General features: G+C 36.7%; 1 protein-coding gene across 3 annotated transcripts in view; it reads right to left on the minus strand.

Annotated features, from left to right (window-relative positions):
* LOC143375978 (E3 ubiquitin-protein ligase RNF220) overlaps positions 1-26,341 on the minus strand; it is a 508,099-nt gene that overhangs the window by 12,576 nt on the left and 469,182 nt on the right. For all 3 annotated transcript variants that reach the window (XM_076825730.1, XM_076825731.1, XM_076825729.1), the window contains 2 exons: positions 6,205-6,476; positions 1,227-1,494 (listed from right to left, as the gene is read on the minus strand). In XM_076825730.1, coding sequence (XP_076681845.1) covers positions 1,227-1,494; positions 6,205-6,476 — 540 coding nt within the window. The remainder of the gene's footprint in view (positions 1-1,226; positions 1,495-6,204; positions 6,477-26,341) is intronic.

Here is a 26,341-nt window from a genome sequence, read left to right on the forward strand (position 1 = left end):
ATCTGCAATAGCAAAACTTTCACTTTCCACAATTTTCATTCTATTTTTTCCAAAGTATTACAAATTCATTGGTGAGAACATAAATCGGATTATTTTTAGCATTATTGATAGTTCAAGGGGAATGTATAGTACGCAATCGTAACCTAACCGCCGTACACAATCCTAAAAATAGTCCAACTTATATCGTGTTTAGACTCATTTTCATCGACAGAACCTCATTAATTAATTCCTACTATTTTTATAAAGATAGAATCAAAATAATAGAAAGTGAAATTTGTAACGCTCGCGGCATTCGCTTGAAGTACCGGATCTCGACCACGGTCGCTCGACGTAGTACGCCTATCTCGCTTATTATCGAGATATATGTTCACTTTCCATCTGAATCTATTATGAAAAAAAAATTTAGAATCAAAACACTACCCCGTTCGCGAGAATTTGAATGCATGGACCTGATTGTTTCAAACGGGCACTACTGGAGTGTATACACGTTTTCAAAAATATCGTTTCAACTATGACAAACGCACCAGAATTCACGTGGTTGGCATCTGCTTCGCGACCATTCCTTCTACAACGTTTCGTGAATATGGTGGGAGGTAAAGCTACACCATGGGCTTTCACTTAGGACCTATACTGAATTCCACTTAAGAATAGCCTCGTTCTGCGCAACGATGAATCTTAGCAGGCTGTTGATTGGTAGGAAACCGACAGAGAAAGCACTACGACCAATCGCGTGCGCACTGCACAGGCAGTGGGAGCTGCGCAGGTCTATTCTTATATGGAATGGTACATTGTAGATCCTATAGATTATATTCAGGCAACATTGTAGAAGGGATGGTCGGGAAACAGATATCAAGTGTGTGAAGGTAGTCCACTATGATAGTCCACTACCAGTTTGCGTCTGTGGTAGTTGAAAATATATTTTTAAGCCGAGTGTACTAATGAAAATTTAAATTTTCTATTTTCTATTAGACCTTTATAAGAGTAGATATCACATTCGAATTATTTTTAATTGCACATAAAGTATAATTGGTCTACAGAATTAAAAAATTATTTAGACTTATTTTGGATTGGAAGGCATCCACGGGATGTAGAGTGTAGGACCTTGGTTGCACTTTTATGCAGATGTTATAGCGATACAGAAAATTGAATTTCCATTAGTGTTGACATAAGTCCAAAGCGCGGAATGAGCTAAATAAAACTTTCAAAAGAGTCAAGTATTCATATACCAGAAAATCCTCCCACAAGCATAGATGTGGCTCGCACTCTTCTCTGTCCAGCCCATTCATACTCCTCGAATGTTTCGGCGTCACCCTCTACGTCGACCTCCTCCTCATCCAAATGATGTTGCCCGGCCGGATTGCCATTATTATGTTTATTTAAACATCTTTCTACGTGTTGATTCAACTCCTCAGGCGTACCAGATAGCCTCTCACTGCAAACGGGACACGAAGGTTCGTCTGCTTTCCTTTTCCGATTCTTCACGCGGATCCTAGCCTGCAGACAACAAAAAGCATTAATATTGAAAATCTATATAGGTACTGATGCATGTTCTTCACTCGAAATAAGATTGGCTTATATTTCGAAATATTATTTACCTAGCACGATTTATTCATACTGCCTATATGTATGTATGTAGTTGGTGGATATATTTTTCGCATTATGTAATAAGCACGTATAAGGTATACTAACATTATGACTATCAGCGGCGTGTTTTCCCGCCCTGCGATTTACATTTTGTGCACGGTTTTAGCGTGATTTCACGACAGTAATTTATAAAAAAAACGTCGAAAATATTATTCAAGGGTGCCTGACTATTTAGGATAAAAAAAACAAGATGGATTTCGCTTTAATGTGAGTAGTGATGGGATCGGAAGCGCTTTGAAGCGCTTCTAACATGATTCGAAGTTTAAAACTCTTGAAAGTCTTGATAAGTGTTGAGTCTTGAACGTCTTGATAAGTCTTGACAAGTCTTGAGTCTTGATAGGTCTTGAAAGTCTTCAAAGTCTTGGAAGTCTTGGAAGTCTTGAAAATGAACATCTAGTTGTTAAAAACTAACCAGGTTGATCGGCAGAGAGGGTCTTGCCAGGGTTTATGACTGTACATATTGTCCGGCTAGTCGGCGGTGGACGTACATACGGGTCCGAAACCTACCAAGACTTTGAAGCAAGAATTTCAAGACTTCCAAGACGGTCAAGACTCTCAACACTTTCAAGATCTATCAATACTCAAAACTTATCAAGACTTTCAAAAGTTTTAAGCTTCGAATTAGTCGCCTGATATACAAGACAGATTCGAAGCGCTTCGAAGTGTTTCGGATCCCATCACTAACTGTGGGTCCAGGCGTGAGGTCAAGCCCGAGTCCAATACCACTTCAGACCTCACAATGCCGCATCAGCTGGTATACGAATACTCATTGCGCATGGGTTAGGTCATATACCTGGGACCAGCTCTACACTAGGCGCGTCCGTCGAAGACCAAGATCGGTACAGTGACCTGGTGACAGAGGTTTTCAAACTGCAAGGTAAATTGTTACGTCTTTTTCATTTGCTATTCTACACAATTTCCGTCGATGCATGCCGAATTGCGTGTCCGTACTACAAGCGCAGTGCGTAACCACGCTGCCGCGGGAGCGTTTTTTGTTAATATCTCGTTAAAAAAAATCCTCAGAGAACATTCTCGCTGCGAAATAAGTTGTTTCAAACCACACTACGAATCACCTTTTCCAAGGAACTTCAACATTTCTGGGATAACCTGTATACTTGGAAACCTCGTGAGTGCTAGCGAGGTACAGATTTGGGAATGCAATACCTACCGGTAAACCGTTTTACAGGTAAATCACGAGAAATACCCTCAAATTTTAACCAGTAATTCACAATTTTTTTTACCGGCAATTCGATAAATTACCTATAACAATATAGCGCGTATATGCGTTCAATAATTCCTTTGACATCTACTATGTTATCACTGAAAGAAGAACTTCAATTACTAATAAAGATGAAAACCGAAATATGTCATGAAAAACCAACTCTGACCCAAAGGAAAACTAAAAATCCGAATCAAGTCTCACGGACGCCTCGCTCGCGTGATGTCCAGTGCGATAAAACGTGTGCGCGGATGAGGTGTCCACTAATAGTATTACCAATGGATTGGTGAGGTTCTCCCGATGAAAATGAATCTAAATTTGACCTCATTCGGGGTATTTTTAATTATGCATAACTGGTCTACGGAATTCAGAAGTGATTCAAATTGTGTATAACTAATGGTAGCCCGAATAAGGTTGTACTTAGACTCATTTTCATTGGAAAACCTCGTCTATCCACTTGTAGTACCCTCATGAAAATGTACTAGACGTAGACAATATAAATGTTTAATTTTTCATTAGTGTTGGCACGTGTTCGAAGTGCGGGGTGAGCTAGGCAAATCTTTCCCGGCAGGAGCGAATGCTCGGAATGACCTATCCGCCTTGAAGGAGTACGTTTCAAAACCCTGGGTCAGTCAAAATGGTTAAAATGGTTTTAAAAAAAATGGTTTAACAAATTAACAAAATTTTTGCAATTTTTGCAATCACTATCGACTATGGTTAACATTTAGAGGGCCGGGCTGGCCACTATAGTGGCCACCTAAGAATTTGGATACTTTGCCGGCCATTTTGGTGGTGTATATGCATAAATTTTAAGTAAATAAAATTTACAATTTCAATGAAAAATATAACAATATACAAATTCTCGAGGCATGCTGCGAACAACTCTTTATTCATTGATTTTAAACTTTTCTTATCTGGATTTTAAGTGTTTAGAATCGTGATTTTCGTGAAAAAAGTGCAAAATTTTGAATTTTCCAAACTCGAAATTTCTTTGAGTTTCGAGGAATTTTGAGGTTTCGACGCTACCAGAAACCCATCCCTAATTTTAAGTATAAACTGTGGGTTAGGAGAAAACAAGTGGTTTTACCCAAATTGGACAAACTCTGTCTTAAACCACTTCCGGACCCTCAGACACGCACCTCGCGATTCTATATCGAGGAGTGTCACAGCTTCGCGTTTTCTGAAACGTCTAGAGTCCAGAGCTTATGCTGCATTGCTGTTTCTCATTAGTCAATGACAGTGAAATTTTGACACGAGGTGATGTGTGATTGCTTGGACGGTTACAGGCAAAGGTGTGCGAGCAATATGAGCATGCATGCGTGTCCATCTCCACTCGGGATTCCAAGATCGCCGCGCAACGAACGTACATCCCATGTCAGTTATACTTACTAATTTCTCGTTTCTACATTTTCTGATGAATATTAAAATGTATGATTTTGCAACATTGCAGATAAATTATGAAAGCAAATGTAATACCCTGGCGCATACAATACGCATATCGTTACATACATTTGACATGATTTTTGTATTACCTGCGTAATTTACTTTTGGAAAGATACACTTTTAATCGAATGTTAGCCTGTGAGAAAATTCTACAAAAGCCATGCTGGTTGTAATCACAATGTTTCTGATACTTTAGTACAGAAATTATTATGTGGACTGACTGGCGCGCAATAATTTAAACTCAGTGATACCTGTAGAATTCGCATTACCGCCGCGCTCGATAAGGGAATATCCCACAATGCGTAGCATTGTCGATCTGATTTCCCGAAAAAAAAACTTTTGTGGAACCGGTGTGCATGCTTACTCAAAACCTAAGGCAGCGAAGTCCAGGTGGGCGGTCCGAGTACGCTAGCATCCATAGCGTCCTCTACGTGCTGCACGGAAGGGGGTGCTCGAAGCCAACGAAGCGGCGGGCATGCAACGGATAGGGAAATCTCTAGTAATGTGCGTGTAGGCTCGTACCCTTAAGGTGAAATTCCACGGCGCGTGGCTCACCAAGCCGTCTCGCCAAACCTGGGCGAGCCGAGCCGACTCGCCGAGCACGCGCCGTGGAAGTTCATCTTTAGGGCCTAAGGGCACGCTACTAGAGTTTTTCCTATCCGTGGCATGCCCGCCGCTTCATTGGCTCCGAGCACCCCCTTCCAGGCAGCACGTAGAACACGCTATACCTGGACTTCGCTGAACTAAGGCACTTACAGTCTTGAAATTTTTAAAGCAGTTTAACCACACATATGGCTCAGATATGGACCACGGATAAGACTGCTGAAAGTGTAGGTCCTGTCTTTTTCCTATTTTATTAAAAAAATTGTGCTTTTTCCGTTATATAAAATCAAAGTATATAAAATGGGCTCAAATTAATTTTGATCTTAATGATATTGGTTCATACGAGAACTACTGTCATATTGATTGTGCAGAAGCAATTGGTTTTATCATAGAGCCTACCGTTCCAGCAGGAGAGTGCACACCACACTAGCGTGCTCTTAATTAGGCCTTCAATTGAAAGGCCTAGAAAATCCTAATTTCATTTTCGTTTTCCAGAAGCTATAAACTGTTAAGAATCTACTTTCCTTCAATAAAAAGAATCTATCATTGCTTTTCATGTGCAATTGTTAGTTTAGTTGTTGTAGCTCTGCAAACATACGTTACATTTAATGGCATCAGCCAGTTTTTGTGACAGATTCGTCTACCATAATAACTGTATGTATCGACAGAAAAAACTGGATAATCCGATTGCAAAAGTGCCAAGTAATTTTTAAAGAAGCAATAAAACAGAAGTAACGCTACTTTCGTGCAATGTAATTGAAGTAGATGTATGTTCACATTTCTTAAAATGTTTTGTTAATAAATGCTTGTAGGTAAACCATTTTTGTGACGTACGTGCTAAAAAGATCGTAAATTCTTATGTTTTTTATCTCTATCTTTCGAATATCTTTAAGAGCACACAATGACGCAAGGCTCCAAACTCATGAACAGTAGTGCAGATAATTTGACACTCTGTGTGGCGCCGACGTGTTTTCACGTTGAGGAATTTGGTTTGTATTTTCTGGAAAGCATCGAAAGTATTGTCCGAGTGTCAACGAATCTTTACTTTATAATTATACCAAGTTCGGATTTCGTTTAGTAGAAAACTTTCCCGCCAAAAGCGGCTGTTCGAAAAAAGCCGACCGACGTAAAGAAGGATTTTCCAAAATCTTGAACCACTCGAAGTGATAATATTTTTCTAAGTTCTGCAGCATGTTTTATTCTCTTACACTTTCCCATCCCTATATTTTTGCTGGGCACAGAATCGTCCGAATAATTATATAAGCAGTAATATATGTATACATGCGTTTACTTACTTGTCTGTTGGCTTTGATCCTTTTGTAAGTTTCCCATCTTCCGTGAGGCGTTCCATCAGCGGCTGATGGGGCATGAAGCATCGGTCCGTGAGAATGATCCTGAGGGTGTCCAGGAGGCAAATTTGATCTTGGTGCTCGTGCTCGAGAGGATGTCGAGGATATCTTGTATAGGCGATCGAGCTCCTGAGCGAAATGTTGCTCCAACTCCTGCGGTCTTACGGTTACTCCGCATGCTGGACAACAGGTCGGATCTGAGGGAAACTTTTTTTTACCTGTAAAAAAATATCAGTACTAATTATTTCATTTTGTTTGCGAAGTACACATGATTGTGTGTGCTGTTTATGATTATACGGTAAGTATGACACGTGTTTTATTTTACCATCGCTACTTATGATTTCATATGACGAAACGTATCGTAGTTACCGAGCACGAATGAACCTATCACAGAGAGAGTGGAATTTCGTTTGAACAATTGAAGTGATTCGTTTCTATTTTTAACAAATACGTATAATTTTTGTTACTTGATAAAAGACTATATGGCCACTATTTTCAAATTATGAAATTTGAAGTATACATGGATATATATTGATAATCATATAGAATTACTGATAATTATGATACTAAAACGATCTCTTTTATAATTATGTAAAACAAGGTACAATTGAAATTTATGAAAAAGGGAATACATGTAGGGGAAACGGGGGCATGATGGGGTAGCGAGGTAAGATGGGGTGTCGTAAAAAAAACATAATCGAAAAATGCTAGACATTTGATGAAAGTACCAAAAGGAAGCCATTGTATTGTAACAGGTAGTTCGTTGATAAAAATGAGTGGGGGAGCATGCTTTGGTTTAGAGCTGTGAAATCGTCCACATGCTGCGCGGATCTTATTTTGCGTACTGTTGTAACCCAGCCAGCGACCAAAAGTTACTACCGCCGCGCATTCCGATGGCACTCGCGAACGCCAAAGCGCGGGCAGCAACCCGCGAGCACCGTCAGCGTTTCAACGAAAACGCTGAACATCGAGCCGAAGGCGGTGACCCCGCTGGTCCCCGCTTCGCCCCGGATTATCTATAAGACACTGTACAAACTACGAGCGACTCTCTTATCATTAGCACACGCGCGATACAGTACGCGCTTCGCCTGTCACCCAGATCGGGACAGAATAAACTTGTTTAATCTTACGGTGAGTTCCATCTCTTTAACCCGTAACGATCCCCTACCTTCGGTTGCCAACCGAATATTCCCGTCCCGGCATTATCACCCGAACCTTTCGGAGCCCGTTGGACGACGACTGTGAAGGACGACCCGGAGCACCCCGAGATTCTAGCCAGAATCTCGACCCCAGGCGCCTTGGTACAACAGTACTAAAAACACTTATAATAAATATATATTTAAAAACGGTGAGTCAATTATTTTTGTTACATTATAATCCCAATTCTATTTACTTTAATGTAAAATATTAAAAATTGCAACTTATTTATTTGTTGTGCAAAAAACATCAGTCTCTGGAAAACGAAGTTTTGAGGCAAGATAGGGTCCTTGATGCGGGGAATGATGGGGTGCCCAATCATACTAGACGAGGAAAATGGTCAAAAGAAGTTATGAAGAAATCTGTAGATGAAATTTTAAGCAGCAAAATGGGATACAAGAAAGCTGTTCGAGAATATTGCCTTCCACAAACAACATTGGAACGTTATGTCCAAAAATTAAAACAGGGAAATGAAGTGTTCATGACTTTAACATTAAGTCCAATTAAGATTGTATTTTCGCAAACAGAAGTGGAAGAACTTGTCGAATATTTAAAAGATATGATCCCACAACTCCTGCTCGAGGGTAGGACGAAAATAATTTAGAAGAATTTCATATTTGCATCGATTGTGGACATATTTAGGGGAACCGTCTTGCCCCATTTTTATTACTTTTTTTAAATTTAATAACTTCAAATTTTCATTTAAATGTTGCTCAAACTATGTACCAAAGGTTAAAGTATTAACTTATATATTAATTCATAAAAACTTAAATAAAATGTATAATTATCAATATTTGTTACATGTTTGCTTAGCTTCCCCATCATGCCCCCCTTCCCTTGTATCTTTAGCCACATACTGTGTATACTGTACAGGTTGTACAAAAACTTTATGTCACCATACCCCAAAATTGTCCTTGACCCACTTTTTCAATGTCAATTTTTTCCTATGGTCAATTTTTTCCATGTTCTACTTGTCGAGAAGATAAAAAGTGTCAAAGGAACCATAGCTCGCAACTCACCCGTTCTCTTAAAAAACGATATAAACAAAGTTCGGGTACTTTTGGGATGTACCGTGTATTCTACATAAAAAACTTTAATTTTCACACAATACATTATTAATACTGCTTGAATAAAAGTGTACAATAAAAGGAAAGGTGGCAGTATACATTATTTCTTCGTGTAACTGTCATTTGAAATGTTTGAACTACCCATACAGCACACACTAGTTGCAGAAAAGCTGCAGGATGGTTGCAGTGCAAGATTGTAATGTTTCACGCAACGTTGCCCCGCAAGGGTGCAGCAATAATTCTATGTCCGCCTCCTGCAACGATTATATATATATATATAATAGAATCATAGATGTATAAAGCCCGTGTTTCTTTTTCTCAAAGAAAATTCTTTTCCCCCAAAGGGATTCACGCGAACCGGCAGCCTGTATAACGTTGTAGACGAACACTTTGCCGCCGCAGCTACAACCACTGATTGATAAGAGAGCTAACGTATTCGAACTTATACTCCTACCATGCAAAACATTAAACTCAAATTATTCAAAAACGAAGACTCATTTTGACAAACTCCATTAGGGTTTTGTAATACTATGTAGGTATGTACTACAACTTCAACGCTGTGTCATTCTACACATTAAAATATATAGGGTGAGTCACCTAACATTTAAACTTAAAATATCTCCGTTATTTTTAATGATACGAGAAAATGTCTGAGGAAAAAAATGATTGCTAGACAAAAAGGACAACATATTATACATGGTTGAATTTGTATTTTTATTGGCTATAACGTTACAGTAATGAAAATACGTAATCCCAATAAAAAAAACCATCGATGATTTTTGAAATTTCGGGAAATATAATCTTGAGAAAAAAATCATCTCCGTCAGATTAATTGTCTCTCTGAAGCAAGCATTTTTTTCCTTAGACATTTTTTCGTATGATTAAAAACAACGGAAATATTTTAAGTTTAAATGGTAGTTGCAGCAACATTGCGGCAACGTTGCGGCAATATTGCAGGAACGTTGCCGCAATATTGTGTTGTTGCCGAAATGTTGCAAGATCATTGCCAGAATTTTGCCGGTTCGTTGCAGAATCATTGCCGGAACGTTGCAGGACTACATACTTGTAATATTGCAGAGGCGTTGCTGCAATGTTATGGTACTGCGTGGGTCATGGAGTGCAGAGAGCCAACTCCACCTTTTGTTTGCGTAGACGCATTGAAGACCTGCCTATACCTTACAATATAGTAAGATAATTTAAGTCTGACTCTTAAATCTGACCGGATTGAATTTTCGCCCTACGTTAATTGAGTATTTTTTATTCAGTTTAGTGGGTAGAAAAATAATTTCCAGACCTTCAAAACCCTTTAGATACTGAATTTACGCATGAATAACTTTTTAATGTCACATACTTTGGGCTCACAATTAACAACTTCCACTTACAGGTATTAGGAAAAAATTCAAGCACTTTATACGTTTATACTTTGTAATATTCAATTAAAAATTACCGAGTCTATTTTTAAACACGTTTCTTCCCTTTCATTATTTGTTCAAAGATTGATATGATTTGTTCGAAACGTATTTCATGAGCCTTGAGATTATATTTTAAATAAGGTTTACTTAAAATGGATGGCGTGATAATGTATTCCGATAGCAACTACATCCATGTAAAAGTGGCAGAGTAAATAAGATGAAAGATGTTTCTCAGAATACCTCTTTCCAAGTACTGTTAAGTTACTTGACACAAAGAACTTTGTTTACGAACGTAATCGTGTTCTTGTTCCGCTTCTGGCGTCGTTTATTTCGGAAATGCAAATTCAGGTATTCTCGAGCATTTAACACATTCTGAAACGTTTCTCCCTCTTTCCTTGCTCGCTGCTAGCCTTCTTTTCCCTCGTGCAGTTCCCTCGTTCCCTCCCTACTTATTTTCTTCCTTTCTCATCGGAAGCTCAGTTCGCACTTCCGTCTTTCTTCTTCCCCTTTCAATTAAATACGCTCGCAAATTTATGTCCGCACATTGCCATAGCGTGAGCTCGATATTCCGTTTTCCTTTCTTTATTGAAACAGACACCTTCTGCTTCCTTTATAGGCACTGTAGATCGCTACGATTGGAAATAATCGCGATGCAAAATACCAGTAAACGCGTTTTGCTCTTTCGTTTCATAATTTGATGGCAGTTCGCCTCCGATTATTGCACAGCCCTTCGATCAGGCAACAGAATATTTCGCTGGAATTGTATCTGTTCGACTGTTTCTCCACACAATTAAACGACTACTTACTATGAACAACGTACTGATTGATTTTTCGATTACCTACTACTCTGCAAAGGAACCACCAATAAAAGAATAGCTTCCAAATGTTTGATATAATTTGTCTTCTTATCTCGAAATCTTTGATAATGCAATATAAGCCATAAAAATTACTAAACCTAAAGCCAAATTTGAAGTAATTTGAGAAGTTGAAAAAATTAAAATTCACTTTTATTTTTCAGTTCTTATATTCGTCCGCGACTTCATATTTTCATGTGACTATTTTTATGGAATAATGAATTCTTGTGATTAAACAAATGAAACTTCTATTACTCATCAGCGAATAAAAGAACTATCTTGGTTATTGTATTATTCACAATTCACTGTATCGGCAGTACGTCTAAATGCACGTACATAAATGGTGGTCCAATTAACTTGGATGTGTTATTAGTTAATATTGCATACGTAATATTTCTTAGGTTACGATGGTAAAATAAGTATTGATTTCAAAAGATGTCTTTTACAACCATTTTCTACATCAGACATTCTTCTGCATCATTAAAAGCAAATACAATGTAAATACCTTATAAATGGTACACCTTATTTTATCCGAGCATTGCTTACAAATTTGTTCACTTTCCAATAATCATTCATTCTCCTTCAATTACATCACATAGGTATAATGCAATGTAACTTATTTAGGACGATGAGCAGAAAGTTTTAAATAAAGAAGAGAGAATAATAAAAAGACAAAAATGTGATTAAAATTTCAAGGCACAAATGTCGTTACTTAAAGATAGTGAAAAGGTTGAGATGGTTTCCAAAACCACTTCGTTATCTCTGAAATTAGAATATTGTTGTTGGCAGCATAAAAAGTCGTTTCTTCAGTCGTATAACTTTATCGGCGTTATCATCAACACCCCAGAGAACGCTCCGTGGATGTGATTCGCGTTTAAGGAATTTCGTTTGCTAAGGTAATTAACGAAAGTGCCGTCCTTTTCGCATGCGGGGATTTAGAAATAAAAGGGAAAAAGAAAGGAAGGGTGAAACGGACTGATTAAGCCACAGAGGCATTCTGTTCGCGCGTATCGTTCATCTAAAATGTGCGTTTCTTTAAAACGAGTCGTTTCTCCCCTCTTGCATTAACAAAGAATGCGGTTATCTTGAGCAAGCTCCGTAAACAATGTTTTGTGACGCAGTCTTATCATAATTTATACTTAAAACTAAGTCGGAAGAACCAACTAACTCATGAGGATTAATAGATTCACAGTTGAAAGTAACTATGTTTATGTGAGAAAAGCCGCCGACACATGTATTAAAAATATTTGTGCTTGATTCTAGCCGCGTTATAGTGTATGTACTTTGTATTTTGGGGCAAACATCTGAAGAGCATCTATAATAAAATATAAAACAATAATAAAGCGGTCATTTTTAGAACGTTGATGACGTACATATACCTACCGTTAATGTTTGGACATTTTCAAAGAAAGTGGGAGTAACGATAATAGGTACATGATACTATGCACGACGATTGTTATGCACTAGCAAAAAAAATTAATTACAGTCTAATTGTAATATACTAACCAATACGCATAACCCAATATTGTTCAGCTACGACTTTCTCCGCAAGCATGCAGCATAGGTATTAGAGGGGAGCGGAAAATTTAAAATTGAATTTTCAGTTTCAGCCAACTGGCCTGGGTGCGGGATAGTTGTCTTTTGATTAACCAAACACAACTGTAAATTTTTTTGAATAATATTCATGTCTGCAGCTTCCTTTTTCTCCTAAATAATCATATAATCATTTTTAGGAGAAAAAGCAACCTGCAGACATGAATATTTTTCCAAAATTTGTGTACAGTTGTGTTTGGTTAATCAAAAGACAACTATCCCGCACCCAGGCCAACTGAAAATTCAAATTTAAATTTTCGCCTATATAGTATCGCTGCGCGCTAATAGTTATCCTTAAACTCAACTGTAATTGTAAACTCTGCGTCATCCCTGCTATCCATCGTCATCCTAGCTACTGCGTCACCCTACCAAAGTCCTGCACGTCTGGCCTATCCCGTCATCCCCTCTCTTACTTTCCGAAACCCTTAAAAAACAACCATATATTTTCTCGTCCAGAGAAAATATCATTCCTATTATCATTCCAAAAGCCACCAGCCTCACACACAGAGACAAGATTAAGGGGTCATTCCACTGTGACGCACAGTGTATCGAAGTATATGGGCGGCCGGGACAAAACTCATAACTTCTGAATTAATCAGTTTTCGACCTAAGTACTCCAATAATTTTTTTAAAGAGGATTATTATTAAATAAAATTACATTTAAAAAATTAAAGCGATCTTAATTTTTTATTAAATAAAAAGGTTTTTGCCAATTTTTTCGGTTACAGTTTGTTGTCACATGATTACTGACTAACTTTTGTTTGAAAAACATTTTTATCAGTTTATCGGGAATGCGTGAAAAATTGAATCTATTGTTTAGACTTTAGAGCATATGGATTTTCGGGACAAGGGTTAAAAAATTAACACTTATTCGAATTTTTTTTAATATATTTTCTAAATCAATTATATGCACAATGAGAAAAGGCGAATGTTTAGACTAACATAAGTGTCATGCCTCCGCGGGACGCACGAGAGGAGCCCCAGCGACTACGCGTCTTAACAATGATTTTGGCTATTTTTTTTGTTTCGTGCAAATTCGAGCAGTTAAAATTGACGTTAATATAAAGTTTAATGATCCCTAAATTAATATCCAAAAAATCACGGAGGTATTTATTGGTATTTTTTTTTAAAGTCCCATCGAAGTTGATAATATAAAGAATTAGTACAAATTGTTAGTATTGTAAAAAACTGACTCGGCAGTTGTGAAGGTATGACAGTATAAACACAACTTATAAAAACCAAATAAAAAACATAAACATTCTGTCAATGGCACGTGTTTGAAAAAATGCACCGAAATTTGTAATGAGTTTCTAGTATCACTTTTACAACAAATTAGTAAATTCAGCAGAAGTTATGGGTAACATTGAAACCTACGTTCCTTTATTAACATTTTAAGATACAAGAATTTGTGGATCAAATACTTCGGATTCTTGACTTTTATCCGTACACGCGTAACACTGTGTGACGGTTTGAAAAAAATCGATATTTTCTTTTTCCATTTTTCGAAAGTACACATATCTAATAAGAATGCGCTGGTAAAATTTCGTGGTCTGATTCGCTTTCGTTTGGCTGCTATAGCCGAATAGTCCAGTGAAATTAGACGGAAATCTGTCAAATCTACGGAATAAATGCCAACAAGCGAAATTTTGGCATGGGCCTTTATTTGGTCGTTATAAACAATATGTCAAAAGTCCCCATTGAGATAGATAAAAAGTGTTCAGAAAAAAGTTACTTCTGTTAATCAGGACAATCATTTGGTAAATTATAGTTTTTACGTTCGCGAGTTATAACACAAAATCGAAAAAGAAACGAATTTTCAGGGGTCAATTGCACCCTCTTGGAGTGAATGTGGACAGCAAACAAAATTGTGTTGTACTCAGGACATCCCCTACATATTTTCAGTTTCATAATTTTTTGAATTTTCAGGTTCGGGATCTTCTCTTGGCAAAAGTATTGGGGTTGAAACTTGGTAACCAGACATACACGAAACTGGTTACTCCTACGTAAAGAACTCATAGGACCTTTTGTTTAAAGAATTCCCTAAGCTATAAATTTCATAATAACTATTTTTGTCGTAAAATTGCTAGATCACGAGATATTCGCAAAAAACCTTTTTTTTTATTTTTTAACCCTCTGTACTAAAAATAGCAGCGGTCGGAACAATGGGGACTTTTGACATACTGTTTATAACGACCAAATAAAGGCCCATGCCAAGATTTTAGGTCGCTGGCATTTATTCCGAAGACAGATCCTAATTTCACTGGTCTAGAATGTTCAGGAGAAGGTGGTGCGCTAAGCGGTGTGCCAAGCGGAGCGCGCTGACAACTTTAACCTTCCTAAACTCGCGTGTTTTTCTCACAGACCGGCGAATACAAAATTCGCTCATTTTCCAGAAATCATTAATAGCCCCAGTCCCCCGCACCTTGAACCTTCCTAAATAGTTCTTAGGATGACAACAGTAGTTTTCCGCACACTTCTGTACGTTACACCCTTTTATATAGATATTTTTCGGCCCGTAAAACCGACGCGAGATTATACGGTAAGTACACCCGCGGAATGTAGTTTTAAGTTCAAATTATACTGTCCAACACGATTTTTGTTCCGCAATATCCACTGGGTGAATCTTGTAGAATTTTTCGCCCTGAACACAAATCCGCAAACCGTTTGCCACCATCGCCCTTAGTTTTTGAGAAATTCGATTTTGAAAAAAAAAACTGCAAGTTTTCTAATTTGAACATCTCAAAAGATGTTCAAATTAGAAAACTTGCAGTTTTTTGTCGACACGGTAAGAGTTATTCGGTTGCTCGTTGCGTCAAAGTATTCTATGAACCCTCCCGAATACAACGATATAAGTTATTATTGCATTATGAACATTTAAATATGTTTAAACAACGATCAAAAGGAAAAGTACAGCCGAAATGCACTCATTTTTGAAGATATCTTTCAATTTATTTCCAAAACTAAGGGTCTAGGAGCAAAGCTGACGATTCCACGCGATACAGCGGACATTTTTTATTCGGTATCCGTCAACAGAAGTGGTAAGTCACATTTTGTTTTCAATACAGAAGCGAAGTAGTTTGGCAAAACGTGTGGCGTCGACAGTGGTAGTCACGCGCGTTATGCGATTGTGTGACGCTGAGCGGCAGTGTATCGCGCGCCGCCGTTGACTACTACTGTCGACGGCGCACATTTTGCCAAACTATTTCGCTTCTGTATTGAAAACAAAACGAGACTTACCACTTCTGTTGATGCTTTCCGAAGGAAAAATGTCCGCTGCATCGCGTGGAATGGTCAGATTTTCTCCAAGACCCTTAGTTTTGGAAATAAATTTAAAGATATCTGCAAAAGTGGGTGCATTTGGCGTGTCCTTTTCCTTTGATCGTTGTTTAAACATACTTAAATGCATATAATTCAATAATAACTTATATCGTTGTTTCGCGAGGGTTCATAGAATAATTTGACGCAACGAACAATCGAATAACTATTACCGTTTCGACGCAAAAGATGCTCAAAGTTGAAAATTTGCATTTTTTTTCAAAATCGAATTCCTCGAAAACTGAGAGTGATGGTTATAAACGGTTTGCGGATTCGATTTGAGCGCTCAAAAATCTATAAGAAACGGCTATTGAATGTTACAGAACAGAAAAAAAGTTCAATTTTGTTGGACAGTGTTATTGAAGACTGTTTCGGAATTTGCATTTTTTTTTATTGAATTATAACCCTGAATAAATATTAAAAATTAATTTTATGAAACTATAAAGAATAAATATCATATCTTCAACGCGTAAAACACGGTCTTACATACCTACGCGAGTCATTATGCAATGAAAAATCACGCGAGTTCAGGAAGGTTAAACGCGATGATCTGAAAATGACATTTTTTCAACTGGTGCCGGTGTTTGCAAAAAAACTATTTCACTAATCAGTCTGAAATTTTCATCCGTTATTCAGCACATCAGTGTGTATCGCAGGGAGCTAGGAGACCTTTTTGATTAACAATTTCATACTTTTTACAAGGCAAAAGGAGCGACAGATTCACCGTATTTCGACACTTAAACTTCAAAGCTCCGCCATCTTGTTATTTTTTTATCAGTCAAAATAATTCTGCTCTCAACGATAACCAAACTCATAATGACTGCAGCACAGTCTGAATTTTTGTTTTCACATGCGTCGTTTTCCCGGAATCACCTGCATCAGCACTGCATTGCTTCTTCAAGTCGCTCACATCAGGGCGACATATATTTAAAAAAAAAACAGTTAAAAATTTACGATAGATTTTTTTATACTGTCAATAAGTGTATTAATAAGTACACAAAATATTATTTACTTTGCATATTCCGTTTACTAAAAAATAAATCCCCAAAAAATGACAATTTTTCATGACTTCATGGTTTTCATGACTTCACCCCTTAAAACAGTCAAACGTTGAATACTCTTAATTTAATATAATAAATATATTATTGAGAAACGGAAATTCAGAATATTCTTTGTGTCCATTACATAATTACTTTTCTCGCGTCGAATAATCTTAATCGTTGTATGCGTAAAGTAAATGCTAAAAACATCAAGAATAGAACAATGATATAATAATATGTTTCTAGAAATCCATCAAGTGGGGTTTGATGTTAGTAATAATATTACAGAATTTGAAGGAGCGAATGAAATCAAATTGTTTGACCGTAAACATCAGCTGCTTAAGCAATATTATGAAAAAAATATTGAAATGTATTTAAATATATACCTATAAAGAAATAATTTTTTCATAAAATAAACACAAGTGTTACATTTTACTTTTACACATGCAATTATACTTTATGTTGAGGGGAAAAAAATGACGGAGTTTTTCTTCACTTAATGTCCGTTAGTTGTAGGTATAATATTCGAACGGAAATTGATGTTGCAAATCATATCACACAGAACTTGACATCATAGTTGCCAATATATTTCAAACTTGCACATTTAAGTTAGATTCTTTAGAATTTAGACTATCTACGAATGCTGGGAGTTTGTATGGTATAGCGGAGCTTTGGCCTTTAATAGTAAATATATCAAGACTTCGTATTCTAGATGTTAACTATAGTTCTCAAAGCTTTAACGAAAATATTATAGTCGGTGATAGTGACAGTAAACTTACAATTTGAAATATACTGTTCAATAGAACAGTATTTTAATATACATAATTCTTCATTTGCATTTTCATTCTCCATTTTAATTGTACATATCATACAGGTTATTACCTGCATGATATCCTACTGCAAAACAGTATTTTACACCGTGACGATAAGTAATGTATTCAAGAGTTTTGTAAGTTTAATTGTAAGTACAGCACGAACCACTGAATTATGTATAATTAAAAGTTCTCCGAGAATGTAATAGTTCTTTAATGTAAGTTTGTCTTCTATTTCCTTAATGGGGAAGTTGAATAGATTGTAAATCGAAATTAAAAATTAATATTACAAATAGAAAATACAGTTTTTACTTTATACTGTCACTTATTTCTTTCTATATTTTTCTACTACACAGACTTCTACTTCGACGTCTTTCTCTTGTTTCTCCCTGCATTTTCACATGTTCTGTCTCTTTAGAAATACTATGTAGTCATCAGCTTTTACCGCCCTCTCCTTCTCGTTCCGATTAAACGACAATGCTAGTGCTTCCTTTGCGAGGTTATCTGGTCTGTCCGTGACTATAACCGTGCTATCATTTACACTTTATAATCCTTACGGGAGACAGAATGGTTGCGTATTTTTAATTAAAAGAGATGGCAGCCTAAAGGAGTAAAATAATCTTCCCCGCGTGTGCCAGGGGGTTGTCGCGTTATTAAAGCGTGAATTGTATATGCACCAAATGCCAAACAAAAGAAAGTCACGTTTCCTTGGCAAATGCCAAACAAAAGAAAGTCACGTCTCCGAAGCATTTGTATAATACTTTACAGGCTGCTTAATAAATCATAGTTGTGTAGTTTCCGAGAAAAATGATTTTCAACATGAAGCTAAGATGTTACGGATTTACTTAAGTAAGTATAAGGTAAGTTCGGATAATAAGGCCCAGCAGGTAATAAGGCCCACCTGTAATTTATCCTTGGTAGATCAATCCTCAATCTTGTTAATGCCATCTATTGCTTTTACTACATACGAAATGTCATTCGAAGAACCCCCACGCGATTAATATAACATTCGCCGGCTGTAAATTCAACAAATGTTTCCTCCGCAACTAGCGTTGCTGCATTTATAAGAATTACGTTGGTTTCTTGGCTTTGTATTAGGAGTACGCATTATCCAATTACTGTACAGCTATAGGTGTGTATAAGTACATATGTTGGCAACATATTTCCAAAAAATTGATGATTTTGTAAAGTGCACGTGTAACATATAACCTCGGCAATGAGAAAGTGGCAAAGCAGATAATAAGGCCCACCAAAACATTAAGTGGGCCTTATTTCATCTCGCTCCTCTTCCAAAGCAGGACCGATATTGAGAAGAGGCCCAAAGCACGTACCACTTCAACCGGAAGAAAAAAGACAAGAGTGTGTGCACAAGAGCCCATGCCATCCACCTCCAGAGAAAACGTGGACGGTAACTCTGCAGACAGTTGATTTTGCAAATTATGCAGAACTGCATTCAAGACAGATATGCGACAGTGTGTCATGTGTCTCACCTGGATGCACGAGGAATGCGGTGGGCTCACACCTGAGGTCGAAGATGTCTTTGTTTGCCCGACTTGTACATATTAAATAGGTGGGCCTTATTAGGGGACAGTGGGACAAAACCCATTGTTTTTCTAAGACAAGAGCTGCGATATGCAGCCAACGTATGGTGTTACATTCGGGCGGACCTCACGACGGTATGAGATCAATCGCAGAGCAAAGACCGTCGTAGATATTCATTCAGAGAAGTTTAAAAATTTCCAGTTGAAAAGCTCCAGTGTTGCGCTGGTGAATTACCTTTTTTTTATACCAGTTAGATTTAAAGAATCTATTACGGTAAGTACTGCATTGTATTCTGTAGCATTTACACAGTAGTTTGACGTTTTACCCGGTTCTTTATCCCATGTTGAAGTGTAAATATTTAATATTTAGTAAATCACCTCATTTGGGGTAAAACCGGGTATTTGATTATGGGGCAAAACCGGGTACCCGGTTCTATGTATTAGTTCAGTGAAATTAGGATTTGTCTTCGGAATAAATCCCACCAAGCTAAATTTTGGTATGGGCCTTTATTTGGTCGTTTTAAACAATATGTCGAAAGTCCCCATCAATCCGACCGCCGCTAAAATTTTTACAGAGGGTTGAGAAAAACAACAACTGTTTTTCACGAATATCTCGTTATCTAGCAGTTTTTCGACAAAAATAGTTATTATACAATTTATAGCTTAGGAAATTCTCTACAAAAACGGTGCTATGAGTTTTTTTTGTAGGAGTAATGAGGAGCAACGTCAGCATCAATAGATGTAGCACATATAGAGCAAATAGAAAGAACAAGAGTAGGTTTATTGCTACGCTGTCTCAAAAATTGGAAGCTGCCAACATCGACGTGAAACACGGTCAAGACGATGCTGACGTTGAGGCCACGGGTGGGCTCATGAGATTTGCACAAGTGTTGAGGAGTGCGACGAGACCTTTATTTATGATTTCTGTTCACTAAATAAATTAAAATAAATTTATATACAAATTAATATTTGTAAAAAAACCTTCCTTTATGGTTTCTAAAATAATAGTAATAAAGGTTAGAATTATATCATATTTTATGCGTAAAAAATGCGTTAAAAAAATAGGTACCTGGTATTACCCACACTTATGGGGTAAAACCGAGTACTTGCATACTTCCGAGAAAACTTGTTATCCTGGGAGCCAAATAGTTTTTTTCATATAAGAACTCTTATTTTCTGATTCTGTAAGGTCCAATTAAGATTTCTAGCGGTGCCCAAAGTTTATTTTGGCGTATGACTTTATGCTAGCAGGATAAATACATTAGGTACCCGGTTATGCCCCACTTTCCCCTAACTGCACTACAGGAAATAAGGTCCGTTTACAAGATTTTTAAAACCCTATTAATTTCCGTATTTGTTGTGTTCTTATATTGTTACAAATATTACAGTGTATAGTTTATGTCCATAGATTTCTATAAAAAAAAGTTTTCAAAAATTTGTACAAGTTTTTTTAAAAAAATTATAGAACCTTAGGTGGGCCTTATTATCCGAACTTATTACCTTAGTACCTACAATCCATAATAGATGACCATGATATGCGTTTACTTCACAAAATAACAATATCGTACAACAATACAGTAACACACAGTTCCTAATAGGGTCATTCCACGCCAAATCGATCACTCTTTGACGTTGATGTCAGGGATTTTGTTCAAAATGAAATATGATGTATTCCACGTGAAGTTAGGGGAGTGAGGGTTAAGTCGCCATTTTGATGGTTTTGCATTTGTTTAAAAAATACAGGCTGTGAAAGTTTGCAATTTTTGCCTATTTTGAAACAGGGCTGTAGGTAGTTATGAATTTTTATCTCGAAAACTATTTATCGTACTAAGTTCGTTCCCATTCTATTTTAATCTAAAAGGGGTTAGACCTATGTCAATAGTATTTTTTCAAATTGAAAAATCATTTTTATAACATTGAAAATTATAAATGAAATTTGTATTTTTCATACTTCATTTCGAAGGTCATGTTTTCAAATTCGTAAAATATGACCTTATTCCTTGAAGTACTGTCTTCAAATCAAGTTTCTTTGGACTGGTATCTCTAAAATGACGTTGTGCGACGTTGCCACGTTGACTGCTCTACGTAATTTCTAAAATATTTGCACGTAAACCTATTTTTTATGGGCATTTACGAAGAAACCATGTGGTCAGTTTCGCAGAAATTAATAAATTCTTTCCGTGACATTTCGGTGTACTTTTGTGCCAGTTTTGGTACACTTCTTGAATATAGTTTTCCTGCTTCAAAAGAAGAAGACCTGAAACTATAACCCCCTTTTTTCCGACCCTGCCATATGCCACTGTGTTAAAATGCGTCAGCTTTAATTAACAATTTCTCGGTAACTATGTGGTAAATCGATTTTAAACTTTGTACAAGGGTTTCTTGTATTAGAAATCAGTTTTGAACGAAATTTAAAAGAATTCTTGAATTTAGTAGAATATTCAGGAACTACCTTAAAGACAGCAGTGCGCTTCGTTTCCGTTGAGCGACCGGCACACTCCGCTATTACGGTCGGCTAAGCATATCTCTCGCACCCCTTCTTACTTCAATCAGGTCTAACATAAAATCGACAGATCTCGTAGCCGTTCCTGGTATCACTTAAACCTAGCCTGAATGAGGTCGAGTTTAGACTTACATCCATCAGGAGAATCTCACTAATCAATTGGTGGTAGTTTCATGGAAATCTAATAGAGAATATAGAACAAACAATTCTCACTACCAGGTGACTTGGCAGCTCGACAGTACCAAGTGAACTTGGAGGTTGGCTTTGTTTCAAAGTAAACAATCGGGAACTCTCGGGCAACGCTTCCAATATTTTCCAGAAAATATCGACATGAAAACAGGATGTAAATTTTAGGGGATGAAAATATATACATACATCGGCGCCGCTGAAAGTGTTAACTTAAAACTGGATAGACAATGAGAAACTTCAGATCCAGGCAACGACAGAAATCCTTCCAATCATTGCAGTAGCCTGCACAGTACTCCTATTCCCTCTATACAGGTGCCAGCAGATTCGCACAAACTGAACTGCACAGGCAAGTCGGAAAGGAAAAATTGTGCGTGTACACTAGGGCGGTGTGGAAAATTTAAATTTGAATGTTCAGTTGGCCTGGGTGCGGGATAGTTGTCTTTTGATTAACCAAACACAACTGTAAACAAAATTTGGAAAAATATTCATGTCTGAAGGTTCCTTTTTCTCTTAAAAATCATTGTATGATTACACAGTAGAACAAATTTTGACTTTTTTCGGAATTGTCACATTCAATAGCCGTTTCTTATAGGTGTTCGTGCCCTGAAAACGAATCCGCAACCCATTTGTCGCCATCACCCTCAGTTTTTGAGAAACTCGATTTTGGAAAAAAACTGCAAATTTTCAAATTTGAGCATCTTTTGCGTCGAAACGGTAATAGTTATTCGATTGTTGGTTGCGTCAAATTATTCTATGAACCCTCCTGAATACAACGATACAAGTTATTATTGCATTATGAACATTTAAATATGTTTAAACAACGATCAAAGGGAAAAGGACACCCGAAATGCACCAATTTTTGCAGATATTTTGCTATATATTTTAAAAACTAAGGGTCTAGGAGATAATTTAACTACTCCACGCGATGCAGCAGACAATGTTCCTTCGGAAAGCATCAACAGAAGTGGTAAGTCTCGTTTTGTTTTCAATACAGAAGCGAAATAGTTTGGCAAAATGTGCGCCGTCGACAGTGGTAGTCAACGGCGGCGCGCGATCCACTGCCGCTCAGTGTAACACAACCGCTTTAACGCGCGTACCTCGTTTCAAAAATTTTTTACAGTTGTGTTTGGTTAATCTCAAAAGACAACTATCCCGCACTCAGGCCAACTGAAAATTTAAATTGAAATTTTCGCCTATATAGTATCGCCCCGCCCTCGTGTACACCACTTCTAATTCGAAGAACGATTTTTTAAAAAAAATTATTCGAAAATGTAGACTACACTGCACTAAATCACAACAGTGTTTATAGCCATGTTCTTCAAATAGTGCACTCATTATTCAGTATTCAAATCCGATGAATATATACAATTAATAACAAAAAACGAAATAATTTTAGATTCTGGATTTAGATTTTAGGGTCGAACAAGAAATAGCAAGCGCGAAACATTCCATTGCAAATCGAGAGCTCTCCTTTTGGAAGTTTATGGCACCGATGTGGATTCCTGGAGCATCGGTGGCCATCTGAATGCCTTTTTGATTTAATAGAGAACATCACTGCGGACTCGAAGGGCGAGGGGACATCGCCTGGTTGGACAGAAGGGGTGAGCAACAATTCCCACACGAATGGGGAGAGAAGTTAAAATGACAAATCTCCTCGTGATTTTCCTGCGGCACCAGACTGATTTTTCAATGGTATATAAATCGTTTCAGTTAAAGTCTTTCTTTCAATTTAGCATTCATTTATAGCATTCAATTATAGCATTTTGCTTCTTTACTAGAATACAAGACAATTCCGTGTCTCCTCGAACATTACCTACAACAATTTGAATTCAGATAGGTCCGCACACGATAAGTCTTATAATTCGGGCGTCATATAATTTTTATTCAAACAGATGTTCTGAAAAAAATAGTTTGTACTTAAGTATACAATATACCCTGCTTAAAATGTTTCAGGACAAGTCAAATAAAATAGCAATTAATGAATAAATGAATAACGTACAGTTTTGTCTTGAAAAGAGAATGAGTGAGAGGACACACGATAGCGATGTCGGGGAAAAAAGACGGAATAGGTGTATCTCTGGCACCTCTCACTCGCTGCGGCAACTACAAAAGAAGTAGTGAAGATAGCGAAGAGGTCCTTCGGAGATGGGAGATGCGAGCACTTTGGTAGACAACACTCTATGTACAAGCAAAGCTTTTAAACGATATAACAGAATCATAGGTAATAGCTTAGGTTATTGAACTCGCCCCCCGATGCTCGCTACATATGTATAATTCTGCGTCATTAAAAATATTTGATACTATGTGAAAAAAAACGTTGATAACCTTGACATGATCTTACACATTCACTCTTAAAATCGCTGATTGCGGGAATTTCGCGATTTTCGACCTTATTCCGCGATCTTTAAGCGTTTATAGCTCAGAGCAACGTTAATCGATTTTGATGAAATTTTAAGCATGTATATCTACAACTTACTTCAATCTGCAAACGGATTTTTTAAATTTTCATTACAAGCTCACAAAATTTTTTTAAAAAACATTTACTATATTTTTACTATTCCGACCAATTGCATTTTTTTTCAAAACGATGAAACAGTTCACTTAGCAAACTAATCCTTCTAGCTTCTCAAACAATACTCCTGTCGTTTGGACCAATTCTAAAAAAGTTATGCGATTTTAATAGCTGTAAACTTTCTTTCGTCCGCCACTGTACGTACTTTTGCTGAATATTTTGTTGTACATTATTTGTCTGCAGGCATAGCATATAACATCGAGAATATTTTGAAATAATACCAAAAGGGTTCTAAGAAGTATTACAACAAATTGTTCACCATAAGCAATTAAAGTTAATCAAATTTTGAGTCTTTTTATGTTACTTTTACGCATATGTAAGTACATAGGTACATTCCATTTATTAATTCTTACTATTTATCAAATATTAAGGTCTCTTAAAAAGTAACGATTATTGTATGCGGGGTGTTCCCAAAATCGTGGTGCAATCGGCCGAGTGATGATTCCACATGCAAAAATAAGTTCAAAAAGATAGAATAACATTTTCTCATTTAAGGTTTCGTTTTCGAAAAAAAAATGAGTTTAAAAGTCCCTCAGATATCCCGTGCATTAACTGCAAGTTTCGAGGTGTGAAACTTCTGTTTCTGCTCGTTTTTGTATTATGAACCAGCGGATTTCAAAATTGAAACGTAAAAAACAACACGGTTTCAAAATATTTATTTTAACTTTGTAATTTTTATGTTAAAGTACAGTCTCTTAAGAATCAAACAAAATTTATGAAACATCTTAAAATCTTTATTAAAGTTCTTTAAAAAATTGTAACAAAAACTCAAACAGTCTTCATATTTTTGCAACTAGCGCCTCTGTGGTAAATTTTACCCAGTAGCGCCTCCCGCCGAGTTAAACATGGACAATATCACGATTTGCTTCCCATAATTGCTGTTATTTTATGTCGCAGACACCATGATGGAACGAAAGAGACTAATGGTGCAGACCGACATTCACATGGATATTGTTTCAGACGCTTTGTTTCTAGCCGTTTGTTTTATGTAACATTCACAGTGGCACAGTGGGGAAATTTTGCAATTTTATGGCCAAAATCACAAAAATAAATTTTTGAATTTGACAAAATAAATGCAAATGTCAATTGAAGAACTAATATGAGCATCGAATGCCTCCAAATTTACTGTTAAATGATTTAATACAAAGCTCGTGTAGACTCTCAAATATTTATGTTCATGTGAGTTTAGAACGATCGCAAAAAATTAATCTAGATTTTCGAGTTACTTCAAACATTTACATTGTATTATCCAAACTTACGAAAATAATTTGAAGGCATGGATTCAATTCCTGATGTTGCATAAGATATCTTTTTGTTCTCAAAATGATTATGTTTCGGTTTTTAATACGCAACTTATACAATTTTTAAAGTAGTGTTTTAGAAATAACCTTTTCATATAAGAATCAATTTTCATTACATAAAATACTTATAAATCCCATAATATCCTGCAATGCTTTTCATTCCTATTTTACGTTGAACTATTTGTATTCTATAAATGCAATTATTAATTGCTAATAGTTGCTAATCTTATAATTATATGAATTTTTTAAACACGATCCAGTGTGTCCTGTATAACATACGACATAACTGTGCCCGGGACTGGTTTACACGTTATACACTACAAACCTTTTTATTCTTTTTTAAACGATTTTATTCAGCTTCGATCCTCTCTTTCATTGTTTGTATTAATAGAGTCCGTGTTATTTTACAAGTAATATCAAGTGGTTACGCAGTAGATGTTAAAAAAAATTCAAATATATGCTGTAGAAGTAGCAAAATTATTTGTTGCATTATATCCTTGGTACATGATGCCTGCTACCCACACAGCACCATAACATTGCAGCAATGTCTCTGCAATGATGCGGTGCAAGATTGCAATGTTGCAGCATAACATGGCAGAGACGTTGCAGTTTCAGTCCTATATTCGCCTTCGCAATATTGCAGCTGCGTATTTTTGCAATGTTGCAGCAACATTACAAAAATGTAGT

The sequence above is a fragment of the Andrena cerasifolii genome, chromosome 13 (assembly GCF_050908995.1).
Source record: "Andrena cerasifolii isolate SP2316 chromosome 13, iyAndCera1_principal, whole genome shotgun sequence".
Taxonomy (NCBI): Eukaryota; Metazoa; Arthropoda; class Insecta; order Hymenoptera; family Andrenidae; genus Andrena; species Andrena cerasifolii.